This window comes from Brachyistius frenatus, unplaced genomic scaffold, assembly GCF_029030835.1.
Source record: "Brachyistius frenatus isolate BFR_SWC_R1_liver_20210118 unplaced genomic scaffold, ASM2903083v1 Contig_7, whole genome shotgun sequence".
Lineage (NCBI taxonomy): Eukaryota > Metazoa > Chordata > Actinopteri > Embiotocidae > Brachyistius > Brachyistius frenatus.
This window is the reverse complement of record NW_027210606.1, coordinates 4902073-4916624: the sequence shown is the minus strand read 5'-3', so window position 1 is coordinate 4916624 and position 14552 is coordinate 4902073. Positions and strand designations below refer to the sequence as shown.

Below are 14552 nucleotides of genomic sequence, written 5' to 3'. Positions count from 1 at the left end.
TATTTCTAACCAGATAAAATCAGTCTTTATTCAGTTTACTCACATTTATTACAGAGGAAGTCAGAGGTAAAGACAAGATGGTAAAACAAAGCAAACATGAATTTTGTTTTACTTTTAATTCATATTTTCAATACATGCTAAAGCAATTGTTCTTGTTATCAATTTATCGTGCAGTTAATTTATAATGGACCTATTAGTCTGCAAAATCTGAAACACAAGGAACTCAACAATGAATTCAAAGATGTTACATCTTTGAATTAATTGTTGACGAGCCGTTCAATATACAAAGGTATTCAGGTAATAATGATGTAAGACACGTAACGACACATAAAATCCTCTAATTTGAGCCGTGAGACGAAACTGAAATCATAATGAAAAGGTGGCTTAAGAGAACTGCAATTTTGCATTGAACTCCAGCAGGATGGCAAAAGGTCTGGTAAGATGACTTCTTTTTAACGCCACAAGTATTTATGACTAAATAAGCGAGAATCAACAAACATCTGTGGGCATGATTTAGAGCTAACACTCAAAAAGTAATCGGGATGACGTGTGTGTGGTTTGATTGTGATTTTGTGAGTGTATGTGACATCACTTTTTTTTCACCAACTGTTTTTACCACAAACGGTGAGAATAACAGCAAAAATAGAAACAGGAATCTCTCATGTGAAATAGTTAAAGCCGTACCAACTTTGGCAGAAAGTACTGTGACCACAGGGCGCCGCCCCTCACAACTCACAGTGAGGAGCTGATTGGTAAAGGGCCTTCAACCAATATTGACAGTTGCTACTCTGTTCATTGATTATGTGACTAATTGTTTCAGCACTTTAATCATCGGATGTCACTACAGCCTGACCGATAAGAGTCAGGACACAGCCACAGTATGAAGGGTTGATATGGCGTCAGTGGTACAGCGGCTGGACGTATTCTGGTGGAAAGACTCCGACGCGGCCTCGACAGCGCCCCCTCCAGCCCAGCGAGCTGGAGCAGTCCAGCAGGTCGATGATGTCACCGCGCAGGAAGTGAAGGTGGGCGGTTTGAGCGGGAGTGTAGTCGCAGAGAGCGTGAGCCAGACGGGGCTTCTGCACAGAGACAGAGCCAAAGCATGACATCAGACAAACAGGTGTGTTTAGCAGGAGCTGTTTATGAAGAAAAGTCACACTTCGTGGTTTGTAATACCTCTAGAAATGGTTCTCGCTGACGCGGGGAGGTTTGTCGCTCCAGGTGAGAGGGTTGGGAGTAGAGGCGGGCGGAGGGGATGGACTCCTGGGAGCTGCTTTTATAAGGGTTGGGGTAGGGGTTACGACCGTGGTGTGACAGCAGCTGAGGGGACGAGGGAGGATCTCTGAGGTAGACCACTTTCTCCACGGCAATGCTGTGAGTTCTGTAGAAATCCACCAGTCGGTTGAGGGAACAAAACCACTCGTCCCAGATGCAGTACTGACCGCTCCCCTCCAGGACCCGGAAATGCTCCACCCTGTCACCGTAGCTGCAGAATAAGATGATGTGGGCAAAAGAGAGTGAGAAAGGCGATGGGAAGAAAGGCAGGTTTACACTGCCACCGCTTTATTCCTCGGCCTGTTTCTTGGTTTGGGAGTTCACTCGGTATACCTCTCTGTCAGTGTGAGAAGTCAGACCACAAAACTCCAGAAGTGTGGGTGTGTCTCCGAAATCCTCACATGCTTTGAGTTAAAATGCCGACACGCACCTAAACAAATACATTAAGCTCACAGCGGTTAGTGTTAAGTCTCAGACCGACACAGTGTAACTCAGTGAGACTAACTATGACAATACAAGGTGAAAGGTGGATAATAAACAGGCCCTGAAATTATAGGTTGAGCCATTTAAGTCATCAAATAATTGTTTCAGGGAAAAAAATAATCCCACTCAAGAGTCCACAGCTATGTTAACTGCTCTGTGAGCCTGAACATAGCTACAGTAGTACTTCGAGATAACATGCTAATGTTTAGCAAGTATTTATATTTGTGCATCTTTGTTTATTACAGAGAATGCTGACATTTGATACTTGGCACTAAACACAAAATACAGCTAAGGCTGACATTCAAATTTAGACAAATAAAAACTGTAAGCTATTAATGGCGCATGATGTAGGATCCCAGGAATCACTAAATATATTAGGATTTTTTTTTTTATTATTATTTTTTTGTCATACATCACCTTGATCTTTGGGTTTTGGACTGTTGGTTGGCCGAAACAAAACATTTCAGGGCATCACTTTTAGCTCAGGGAAGAAGTTTTATCACAATGTTTTAACATTTTATAGACATTATAGCAATGAATCAATTATTAACAATGAATATAACTGTTAGTTGCAGCTTCAATAATACACCACAGCCTGGTATTTTTGAGGCAAATACAATGTGTTTATAACCATTGGAAATCTGACAGTTTGCATCATGTCTGACAAGCTGACTTGGGCAAAGCACATTCATTTTTGCAGTTCTTGACAAACCCCCCCTTTTTTTGTTTAGTTGTGCTGGTTATTACCATTAAAAACAGACAAATGAAACATAATGGTGCCTTCAGCTGTGAAAACCCTTATTATGAACTGAAAACCCTTATTATGAACTGAAGTGTCATCTAACACCTTTCCACTTTGTACATGATTTTTGTTGTGTTGTACCTTTTTGTTGGGAGTTTTGCCTTTGTGTCATTTTGTTTGTGTAACTATGTACACACTGTATTATACTTGAGTTTCAAACATGCACAATATACTGTTGCATTACTTAAAGGGAATCTGCTGATCTGATGTGCAGCTGGTTGTCACATCAGTCCTTCCCTCCCTCAGGCACCTGAAGATAATCCCTTCATTACTTAAAAGGGGCGACTGTAAGATCACCGTGTCCCAATTCCGTACTATTTACTAATTGTTTATGGTATAATGTTCACCAAATACTCATATTTACAGTACAGTGGCAAAAAAAACTGTTTCTAAGCAGCAAATAGCACAATAACAATAATCAAATTATTACTTTGACATACTAATACCAGTTTAACTGAGAGCAAAATATTTTTCAAAAAAATTCAAGTTTTATTTTTTCCAGGGTTCCTGAAGCTGCTCAACAAACAACTATTAGTTATAATTTTTGGTAACTGTCAGAAGCTCACTCATTTCCTTTGTGCATCACAATGTGGAGCATCGAAAGCACACCTTAAATCAAGTGTTTTTAAACATGCATAAAATCTGTATGGTGTAGTATTTGTAGTTTTAACACGCGTGTAGTGTGTAACTGTTCCTGTTTTCAACACTTACACTCTGTTCTGAGCATTAACACCCTCAGCTGATTACATTCAGTATTACACTGTGGTGTTGCATTGTGTAAATGTCTGTGCACATTAATACATTAATAAAGCACACCACTTACCTCTCAGCCCTTGCAGGCCAACAGATGTTGTACCTTAAAAAAATTCATATATGTGCAGTATGTACGTGCACCTCGGTGGTCTGTGTCGATTGCATAATGTACCTGAGTATAATTAAAGACTGTGGGGTGTTACGCAACGCCCCGATTATTGAACACGTTTAATTTAGCCGTAGTGATTAAATGAGTCCCACGTCACTTTGGTGACCCAATTTACACATCGTCCTCTCTCTCTCCATCACACACACACACACACACACACACACACACACACACACACACACACACACACACACACACACACACACACACACACACTGTAGTGGTATCACGCAGCTGTGATATTTTTAGTGCAACGGCTTCTCATAGACCATATTTAAATAGTCTGACTGCCCACCGTGACACACACTCAAAGACACGTGGACGCTGTAACTTGCAAATGTGCTCGGTGAGATGGAAAATAAAAACCCGACTGCACACATCATATTATGGAGGAGAATCAACCCGTGTGTTTCATGCAGCATTTCTACTTGCACTGCATAATTTATCAACGAGGTGTGAAAGCTGTCGCTTGGGTTTTGAGATTTTGGCTGTAAAGACACGCTGTGGTACGAGTGGTGGGTGAGGGGGACATTTCAGCAGGGCAGCAGATTCAACACGTTAATCTAACTGGTGCAGCAGAGCGCACAAACTTCACAATATGGAAACAGACAACAGAGGAACGTTACGTCAGTCTCAAGCTTGAGATCTAACCAGATTCTGTATCAGTGACCTGAGCATGTGTGGTGCGTTCACTGACCTAACAGAGACAGAAAACTCTCCGGGAGCTGATTCACTCTCCCTCACCAGAAACACTCCAGTGTCCTGCCAACGCAGACGCTGCTCGGCCTCGTGTCTCGACACCGGTCCTGCAAACCACCTACGAGAACACACACGAACATTTCAATTATTTCCTTCCTTTTAATGTATGGGGACATTTTGGGAATTAAAGTGTACTACTGCTGCTATTTAATCTGGCACATACAAGGGTACCCTTTAAATTAAATATCAACTCAGTTATGAAATCAGTGTTTCCCAAAATAGGGATGGGACCCAAAAAGGGGTCACAAAAGGATAAAAAGCACATCATTTTGTTAGTTTTTTAAAAACGTTTCTCAAATCTTTTCTTTTCATCATGTGAAATACCAAATACTTTCAGCTCAATTGACCCCTGATATACATTTAAATTATTAGCATTTAAATTAAGATCATACCAGGGGAAAAAAATCTCTTTCTGGTCAAAACACAGAGGGGTCACAAGTGGACACCTCATCATTTTAAGGGGTGACGCCACAAAGGTTAGAAACCACTGATGGTAAAAGAAGCAATCCTTATAAATTACATCGGATTAGCAGGAATGAATGCCAGTTTTCTACACTAAACAGATTTGTTTTGTTGTTTCTAAGTGTAACACAAGTGGACAAATGATCTCTTTACGGATGAGGGAGGAGAGACATGTAGTTCTCGGGCACGTAGCCACGCTTCCCCTGGATCTCTGCTGTGAACCAGCAAGAATCCTCCTCCATTTCTGTCACCTATAATACACATGCACACGCACAGTTACTCTACGTAAACATGCAGAAAAATTATTATCAGTGCATTAATATCCAATGTGCAGCTGCGTACCTTGATGATGTCTCCTTTGTGGAAGCTGATCTCGTCTGCTTCTGATGCTGCGAAAGAGAAAAGAGCCACAGCCTCCATCCCAGGCAGAAAAAGTAAGAGTGAGCCTCGACAACTGTTTCACTTCATGAATGAAGAGAGAGAGTACAGCGGAGTGATGATGCTCTTTGATAGGATGAGATAATCACTGTGTGTGTGTGTGTGTGTGTGTGTGTGTGTGTGTGTGTGTGTGTGTGTGTGTGTGTGTGTGTGTGTGTGTGTGTAGCCGCTGATATCCTGCTCTTTAGTTAATGAGGAGAGTTTTCTGTGTGCATGTGTCTCTCTGTTCGTCCATGTGACCGAGTCAGGGAGTGTGGGAACACGTGGAGAAGCCGGCTGCCCTCTACATCTCCGTCTCTGCCGTCTACACTCTCAACTCTGGGGCTTTAATGAATCACTCCCACCAGGGAAATCAGTGACAGTGGAAGCTAGACACAGCGAAGGAATGAAGAGAACCTAAAATAGAGTGCAATGACCCTTTTTTTTTTTTTTTATTACAGATCTGGGCGGGAGTTAACTCAGTGGCTCCAAATGATTCACTCAATTCAAAATCTGAAAAGATACAAAAGGTTTAAAATGACAGTTTATCATGAAAAACAAAGGGGAATGCATGTTTCACAGCTATAACAGAAAATCAATGAGTTTCACCTTGTGATCGGAGTGATTATAAACGTCACATTACTCACCAGCTACAGCAATTAAGATCACTGTTGTCCCGAGTTCCCAAAACTTAAAAAGCAGAGTTAAAAACCTGCCCGGGTGAGTAATTCCCAAACATGATCTGAGCACAATCACAACAACAGCAGATTGAGAGGACGCAGAACAGAACAGTGTGCTACAGATTCTCTGTGGTAAATGGGGAGGCAGTAAAATGGCTTCAATTACATCCACTTACAGTGTATTTATGTTCGGACAATTTGACAATGTGTGACAAACATTGTTAAAGGTCAGGTTGGACATGGTGGTGGTGGTAATTGTCTTCGGTATGGGGTTATGTTTGTTTTAAGTGTCTTACTCTTTCACCGAACACACTGTCCACACATTGTGTCTGTGAGAACAAAAACACTTTAATTCAGATCAATACAGCTGTCCACTTCCTGCTCTCCATACATGGTCTGTATAGACGGGGTGTGACTGTGTCAGCTGTCTGTGCTCAACATGATGAGCAAAACAGACATGTGTGGTAGCCAAAGAGCTGCATCCACCACATAAACCACCAAAGAATAATTAATTAAATGAAGCAACAATAAAGATTTGGGTTTACAAAGACACAACCACGTCAGAACTCTGCTGATGATTTGTCAGTCCTCTGCTCAAAATACATACGAATGCAAGCGTATCAAACTCCATCAAAGTCTTATAAAAGCAACATGGTATCATAAAAAAGCCCCAAAATGTAAAAAAAAACCTTCTTCTAAATCCTGTTATTTTCATATTATGTAGTATTAAATATTTTCAAAACTGCTGAGGTCCTTAACAGATGATCTTTTAGTCAATTAATGTCCTTTAGATTTTAATAAAAAGGGATTATACGATGCATTGCAAGTGTTTCTTGAAAATGTGACCTTGCTCAGACTCAGGTCTCCCCACTCGTGTTCACAACATACAAGTATGAATCAGCACAATCAGAGTGATTCCTCTCCAATACGAGCAACCTGAATATCACAGCATCATGAAGGCTGTGTGTGTGTGTGTGTGTGTGTGTGTGTGTGTGTGTGTGTGTGTGTGTGTGTGTGTGTGTGTGTGTGTGTGTGTGTGTGTGTGTGTTAGTAGCAGTCCACGATGACCTCCTGCCCTGCTTGTCTGTCCGGATGAGTGTGAGCAGCACTTGCAGTCAGTATGTCCTGCAGCAGGGAGAGGGGAGAGTTGTGGACGTGGTCACTGCTTTGTGTCAGGATGTCCAGCCTCTCGTCTAAACCCAGAGACCTCAACACGTCACACACACTTACACACACAGCGTGACCTTCTCCTGCCTCACCACAGTCTTCACAATCAACCACATCAGCTCCATTAAAACTTCTCTGAGCAGTGGAGTCTGCCTCTTCAGGCCTATTCTGCACCCCAAGCATCTTTCTGATCTCTTGTGCCCAACCCCGTCCAGGAAGTTCACAGGACACTCTGGCGACTGTTGCCATGGCAGCAGTTGCATCCAGGGCCCCGAGTGACAGAGGACAGATTGTCTCTCTGAGTGCTATCAGCAGTTGACAGGCTTTCAGACCAACAGGTCGATCACAGTCAACCAGACCACTCAACAAGGCTGAGATGACTCCCTGCTCCACCAGATTGTTCAACACACCGACCAGATCAGACTCCACATCCTGTGCGTGTGTGTCCGTGTGTGTGTGAGGTGTGTAGGTTTGGTTAGAAATCACAGCGTAGGGGTGTGGGTGGGCGGGACGTGAGTCGGAGAACTTCCTGTCACCGCAGTGACCTGAAAATGCTTCATCCAGCAGCAGCTCGGCCAGCTCCAGAGTGTGAACTTTGACCTCCCAGTCCAGATCGGCGCTGCCATGTGAGAGGATAGAGCGTACAGACTGCAGGAGGAGAGAGCAGTCGGAGGAGGTAGGCGGCGATGGAGGCGAGTGTGAGCAACGCGAAGAGAACCAGGCGATGATGAACCGCACAACAGCTCTCCTGGCAAATCCCTCGGTGTCCTGGGAGAGAATCTCAAGCAGCCGGGTCACTATTTCGGTCTGCAGGGACACACAAGTTCAGCTTTTCAATAGCAGTCACGTTTACATTGTACTATAAAGACCTGCCCTACACACTGACGCGAGTGTTTTTCTAGTGTCATTCTGGCTGTTTGGATCAGCTCAGGTTAAAGTTGGGTGCTGGTGCGCTGAGAGTTACATGGGAACACGAAAGCCAGGATGCCAAAAAGATATCATTCAGACAGTCTGAAGAGACGCCTAACCAGACAAACAACACCGTGGGGAGCATCACGGGTGTGTGTTTGGTCTGAAATACAGATAAGTTAAACCCCCTGGGGTCTTTCCAGTCATAAATAACTGCAAAAGCACTCAGTTAAGATTTTTGATTGGCACCTAAAGCTTTGGGCTACACGTCTGAAGAAACCAAACACCCACATATTTTAGTGACCAAAAAAAAAAGACTAAAATGCTAGAAACTCTTGTGATTTACTATTTACTAATGTCTACAGAGCAACAAGTTTAATGTAAGGGACTTACATCAAACAATTAGGGAAAAAAATTATTTGATGTAAAAGAAATATTTATCCTTCTTTCCTATCCACCACAAATTTATTGTCAGAGTCAAATGTGAGGTCATTTCTGCCCACCTGCTCCGGTGAGAGTGCTGCCCCCTGCTGCCAGCTATGCGACAGTGTCTGTGCCAGTGCGGAGATGGCGCTGGCTCTCACGTAGCTCTCTGGATCCTGCAGCGCCTCCTGGAGGAGCGGGATGGTACAGCAGCGGCCGCCCAGCAGCGCCTCAGACGCGTCGCACGCTTTCTCGGCAGCGGTCTGATACACAGGCACCACAGCCAGGTGTCCCAAAAACTCCACGGTGGAGTCTCTCACCTCCCAGCGCATGTCACACGCACGCTTCCTCACCACCTGGAGGACATCTAACAGGGACACGTGGACAGTGTCAGCCCTGTTGTCCCTGTGAGGATCTGATGTATTAACGTCAGTGCAGAAGCTACTGGTGGGCTTTACCTCGTCTGAGCTGCTCTGTTATAGAGGAGCGGCCGGTGCAAACACTCATCCACTTCACTAAGGCCTGGTAGGATTTATGCAGCACCTGACAAAAAAAACACAGATACATGATACAAAACCTCATGAGGGACTTTTTTTTTTCCTGAACCATTCCCCGTCTCGCTTTAATTCAGGAGACTAACACAACCAACATACATCATGCACAGCACATGCAGCCTACAGTATCTATGCAAGCTTCTATGCGTATCTCTGTGATGTAAAGAATCTAACATCCAATAACACTGTGAGAATCAAAGGTTTGGAAGATCTAACTGTGAGGTGAAGAAGTTTAACATGTTTAAAAACAGCTTGAGACTCATGAAGTCTTCTGCTGGTTGGTTTGACCCTTTTAGTTTCAACCGAAAAAGTAAATCATAATGCTTGAGTGCACGATGATATTTTAGACAATCATTTGGTTACAACTTAGCGGCAACAGTTGTGGAAGGTTTTTTTTTCTTTTTTAACAGGACCTGGCCTTCTGCTCTGGATCTCCCACTTTTCTGTGGAAAAACGTTACTAGCCTGCACAAAGCCCAGATCTCAACCTCATCTAACGCTGTTAGGATGGAGTGAAAACCCCACCACAAGCAGTGAGGCTCTGATGTTTGAGTATCCAGGTACGTATGGATGTCAAATGTAGGAAACTGTTCACACAATATCAATAAAAACAACAACAACCACATGCAAACATATAAACTTACAGTGGGGTCAGAATCAGGATTGTTCAGATATTGTAAGAGAAGAGTGAACACTTCTATCAGCTTCACTTCAGCTCCTGAAACTGAAACACACGCACACACGCACACACACACACACACACACAGGAAATATTCATTATAACATTGTCATGCTCATTTGGTATTTCTTTTCGATTATATTTTGAACAGGAGTGTAATTAAACTTTTCTAACTGAATATTAATACCTGCATAGCAGATACATCTGTACTGAGAAAAGACCTCTTTTATAATGTACAGTTTCACTATTCACTTTAGGTGTTTCACAATTCAAACTAGATTTGCATAACTCCACATTTTATATTTCCTAGTTCAGGTGAATTCAGGTGAAATCTGCTGGCGCTGACTTTGCTTAGTCCACCAAAGACATTTTATTAGGCTTAAAACTTTCTGATAAAGCTAATAGTTACATCTGGCCCCGGTGGCTCTGAACCACCCCTTAGTTCTGCTCTCTTTTACTCTCCATGCATGTTGTTTTAACATCTCCTTAACATCCATGTTTGAAGTGATTGTTCATGATTTCATTTGCTTGCTGTCTGTCCGGGTCTATGTATTGTAATTGTGATTGTGAAGTATATTGGCACCGTGATCCATGGTGATTGCACTTCAAATAATTGATTGATTAATTCTGTCTGAAGAACCACATATTGTAAACTATATATTAGTTTTACCTGGGCTGCTACTGAGAGCCGTCAGAGCCTCTAGAGCACATTTCTGAACTTTTCCATTGCCAATGACATTCCTGAAAACTTCACTAGAGCCAGCAGATGAAGAGGAGAAAGAGGAGGAGGAAGAGGAGGAGTCTCCGCTGCAGAGCCTCAATAAAGACAGAACTGCAGTGACAATTAAACCAGGAGGACAGGGGAGGCAGTCACGATCCTGAGGGAGAGAGACAGAAAGAAAAGTCTTTTCATGCATAAGAAATACAGCAAATGCTCTCTCTGCTACTCCGTCCTGTCACTCTGCTCACCATGAGAGTGATCTGTGGTGTGTTTGTGAGACACACACAGATCAGGGAGATGCAGGAGGTTTTACTCTTCAGCTGCTGCACCATTGAACACCGATGCTCGTCCGCTGCAAAGACAGAAAATATACTCAGTCACATAAAAGCTAAATAACAGACTTCATTAGTTACAAATATGTATGTGTTACCTGCACTGTTCGTGCCCAGCAGAGTCAGGCCGGTAATAATGTCGAGGGGTAACAGCAGTATTCTCACAGACTGAGCTGTGTGGACTCGGTCACTTGAAAGCAAACCAGAAGAAGGTAAATAAACACGGCATCCAGGAGCAACATACGACATTGGCAGCTTGTTTTTGACAGACTGAGGCTGTGCTGCTGAGGGAGACGCCACAGTGTGCAGCCGAACGTGAAGCTGTGAACAAATGCTTACTGATGGCCTCTGCGGAGAGAAGCAGTAGCAGCACGAATGAGGTCAGCAGGCTTCTTCATGTTCAGCATGAATGATAGAAGACGAGTGAGGCGTTGGTCTGGTTCATCAGTGCTGAGGAAGCAAACATGGAGAGACATCCGAAACTGAAGCCACACTTCAAAAGCTCACTTGACTTGAGTTATTACGTATTTTCTTTCCTCCTTTAAATGTTTATGCAGCAGCAGTTTTGATAGTCGACAGCTATGACAAATCCAAACTGAATATTCTTTTCTCAGCAGGGTTTCTGGATGTAAGCGACAAAATTAAGTTTAGTCAAAATAGTCACTCTGCATAATAAAAACAAATACACTATTGCCATCAGATTTTAGACCTACTGTACATTTAATGTTAGTATAAAATAGTAGCGTATGTAGTGCATACAAAATTCTGATGTACAGAAGTATAGATGCCTCAAATGAACATGTAATTTTTTTAAATTTTGTATTTGCTCTCAATACAAACTACGAAGAAGAATATTTTTTGGCATTTTTTCTTTTATGTGTATAATCGAAGGGTCAAACGTAGGGTGAGATACAGGGTTTGACATGAAACACTGGTATCGGCCTGAAATTAAAGGAGGGACATTGCAGTTATTGTATCCTTTCTACTGAGGTGCTTCCTAATTTTTTTCATGCATTTTTAAATGCTGGTTTTCATATTCTTTATAGTTTAAGCACAATACAGCAGAGAGTTAATGCACATCTCCCAAATTTGCCTCTCTGAGTCACTCTGGTAAACATAACTCACTTTTATAACTTTATATTTGGATAATTGCAGATCTCCGACAGATGTGGATTTGAGGTGAGGTGATGGAGCTATTTAAAAATCTAATGACTGTGTTTATAATATTGTGACATTTAAAATTTTGATTTAAAAAAAACAAACAAACATAAGAAACGAATCAGCACTAAAATACTCTGTGATGTTACTGTAGGAAAACCATCGGTGTAAATAAAATCAGTGACTCCTTTCAGCTGCTTCAGTCTCACGCTGGTTCACTGGTACACCGTCATGGCTTACTGGGATATTTATGGAGAACAGAGAAATTATTTACTGTAATTTGTAGCAGCTGTGCATTTCCTACTCTGACAAATACAAATTTGTGCTATAAAAAAAACCTCTTGTAATTTTCAGCCTGGTAGCTCCTTTCTTATCAATACAAATGATCTACGTAGCATCCAGCAAATCAGTGCAACACAACATTAGACTTCCAGGAGGCCTATGAGGTGTTTCATCCCGCTTTTACCTATTTAAAAAAAAAAAAATTGTCCCATTAGTTCCTGTTATTATAACATTGTTGTCTCTTAGTTTTGTTTCCTTGTTGCTTTCTTTCAGATGGTCTTGGTGATCAGTCGCATCAGCTTGTGTATTATGTGCAATGTGCATCTTTTACAGTTCATATGACGAGTGTCTTCACGTCAAATTATCCGGAGGAGACAGCAGCAAGAGAGAGGTCTACCTGTACGCAGCTAGAAGGACGTCCATCAGAGGCAGCGTGAGTTGACTGTAGTCTGCTGTGACCAGTTCCTCCAGAGAGTCCACGACTGTCTGCAGCAGTTTGTCCCTCAGAGGACGCCCGGACTGGTCCAGGAGCAGCGCCAGCAGTTTGAGGATCTGCAGACTCTGATGAAGCTGTGTGTTTTCTTTGGGAACCAGTGATTTTTTTAGGTACTCTGAGATCGTCATGACCATCGCAGTGCTATCTTGGTTGGTTTCCATGGTGACACCTGTTTCTGTGTCTGTGATGGAGGCGCATGTCCTGCTGTGGTTTTTTTCTTTCTTATCTACGCCGTTACATCCTCCAGACGAGACAGGCTGACAGAAGAGCAGGACTTTGGCGAGCATCTGATTGGCAGCTGAGGCAACGAATAGACTTGTGTCTGTCTGGAGTTGCAGCAGCGGCTCGATGAACTCTGGACAATCAAACATAAAAAACACATGTATGACAATGTGCCAGAATTAAAAAAATGAAATGATAAAAAGCTCAGTCTGAACTATGAATTCATGCCCATCGTACATACAATATTTACTGTTGAATACAGCACATTTTCCTCTTATTAAATTTAACTGTGAGGTGAGATGGTTTTAATTTTCTGACATGACAGCTCACCTGCTTGTACAAAGAAACTGAGAGCCTTTGGGTGCTGCAGCATGGTCCTTAAGCCCTGAATCCAGCCAATCCGTAAACAGGGATCCTCCCAGAGTCCTGCTTCCTGCCAGTGCTGAAGGTTGAAGACCCGGTCGAGAAGTGAGCACTCCTGTAACGGGGGGCATCATCACAGCGGCGGGTTAGAGATGGCTGGATTTACACCAGTTTAGTAAAAGAACCGGGTGTCACCTGCAGAACTTTGAAGCCATCCTCGTCGGCAGCCACTAAGCCGGTGAGTTTCAGAGTGAAGGAGAGGACGCCGGGGTCCGAGGCTGTGTCGTTAACCACAGTGGATACGAATTGAAGCAGGCATGGACAGGTCTCCAGCAGAGATGCGCCTTCATTGGGTGAAAAGACAGTGATACAGATTTACTATCGATCTACAACCCCAAGGAAAATATCCACTCTTCCTTTTACCCTTTGTACAAGATGTATGCATCGCCACACATCATAGCTTCATTTGTAAACTCACATTTTGTTTTGGAGTATGCTTTTAAAAGATAAAATGATAACAGCTGTAAAAGGTATCGAGCTAACAGGTATGCGGGAGCCCTCTGAAGGCCCTTAGCAGTTCAGTTTAGTGCTGAAACATTTAGTCATTAGTTGATCCTCAGAAAAATAATAGTTTTAATCACTTTCAAGCAAAAGTGCAGGAATTCCAGATTCTTAAATGCGCTGATTTACTGCTTTTATTAATTTCATGTGATGTTAAGCTGAATAATTTTGACCTTTGGAAATTTTGTTGTACAAAGCATGCAACATTTTTATGCAGAAATCAATAAAATTATTGAATGATTGAGGGCTCAAAATAACCATTTACTTCACTGTAATTCAGTATATATTGTATATATTGTGCTTTGGTTGTGCTCAATAAGTAAAACACGGTCAACTGTGAGCTACAGTGTTTGTCAGCTTTGCTCAGTTTACGTCCATCTGGCTGTTTCTGCAACGGAAAAGTCCCCCAATTCACCACAGAAACAAACACGTGAAATGTCCACCTGAGAGGTGAGGGACGAGGAGGAGGAGGATGAAGAGGAGGAGGAGGAGGAGGAGAAAAGACCATACTGTCCCACCAGGTTCAGTTCTACTAACCAGCCTCGGTTCGCGCTGTGAACCAGTCCAGCAGTTTCTCCAGGCTGGTGTCATCGGGCAGAGAACTCCCTGAATCCGCCAGCACCTCACAGACCCGGGGCAGCAGTGACACACACTCCCGGTCCATGGTTCCGACGTGTGTGTGTGTGTGTGTGTGTGTGTTTTATTAAATCGTCTCTTTACATCTATCTTTTACATTGCAGCCGACACACCTACCACTGACTCACACAAATAAAAAAAAAATTAAAGTAGAACCTAAATTATAATAAATTGAACGAGCTAAAAGTAGTTTGTTTCCGATTACTTTTGATAAACGTCCATCTCGCGGGAAATTGTTTCGGATCGACCC

The 14552-nt window shown here is 42.7% G+C and overlaps 2 protein-coding genes across 2 annotated transcripts; both read right to left on the bottom strand.

Moving 5' to 3' along the window:
* Nucleotides 1–2: 2 nt before the first annotated feature.
* On the bottom strand, nt 3–5225 carry LOC138615857 (GRB2-related adapter protein-like). The gene is made up of 5 exons (XM_069689722.1): nt 5046–5225; nt 4857–4954; nt 4180–4299; nt 1177–1486; nt 3–1079 (listed from the first exon to the last, which is right to left on the bottom strand). The coding sequence occupies exons 1-5, from the start codon at nt 5121–5123 to the stop codon at nt 900–902; spliced, it is 786 nt and encodes a 261-aa protein (XP_069545823.1). The 5' UTR covers nt 5124–5225; the 3' UTR covers nt 3–899.
* Nucleotides 5226–5378: 153 nt separating this feature from the next.
* On the bottom strand, nt 5379–14548 carry brat1 (BRCA1-associated ATM activator 1). Its single transcript, XM_069689717.1, has 12 exons — nt 14204–14548; nt 13301–13449; nt 13073–13220; nt 12422–12875; nt 10924–11034; nt 10683–10774; nt 10501–10604; nt 10202–10409; nt 9497–9576; nt 8758–8842; nt 8380–8666; nt 5379–7774 (listed from the first exon to the last, which is right to left on the bottom strand). Exons 1-12 carry the CDS (start codon nt 14328–14330, stop codon nt 6848–6850), a joined length of 2772 nt encoding a protein of 923 aa, XP_069545818.1. The 5' UTR covers nt 14331–14548; the 3' UTR covers nt 5379–6847.
* Between the last annotated feature and the right edge of the window lie 4 nt (nt 14549–14552).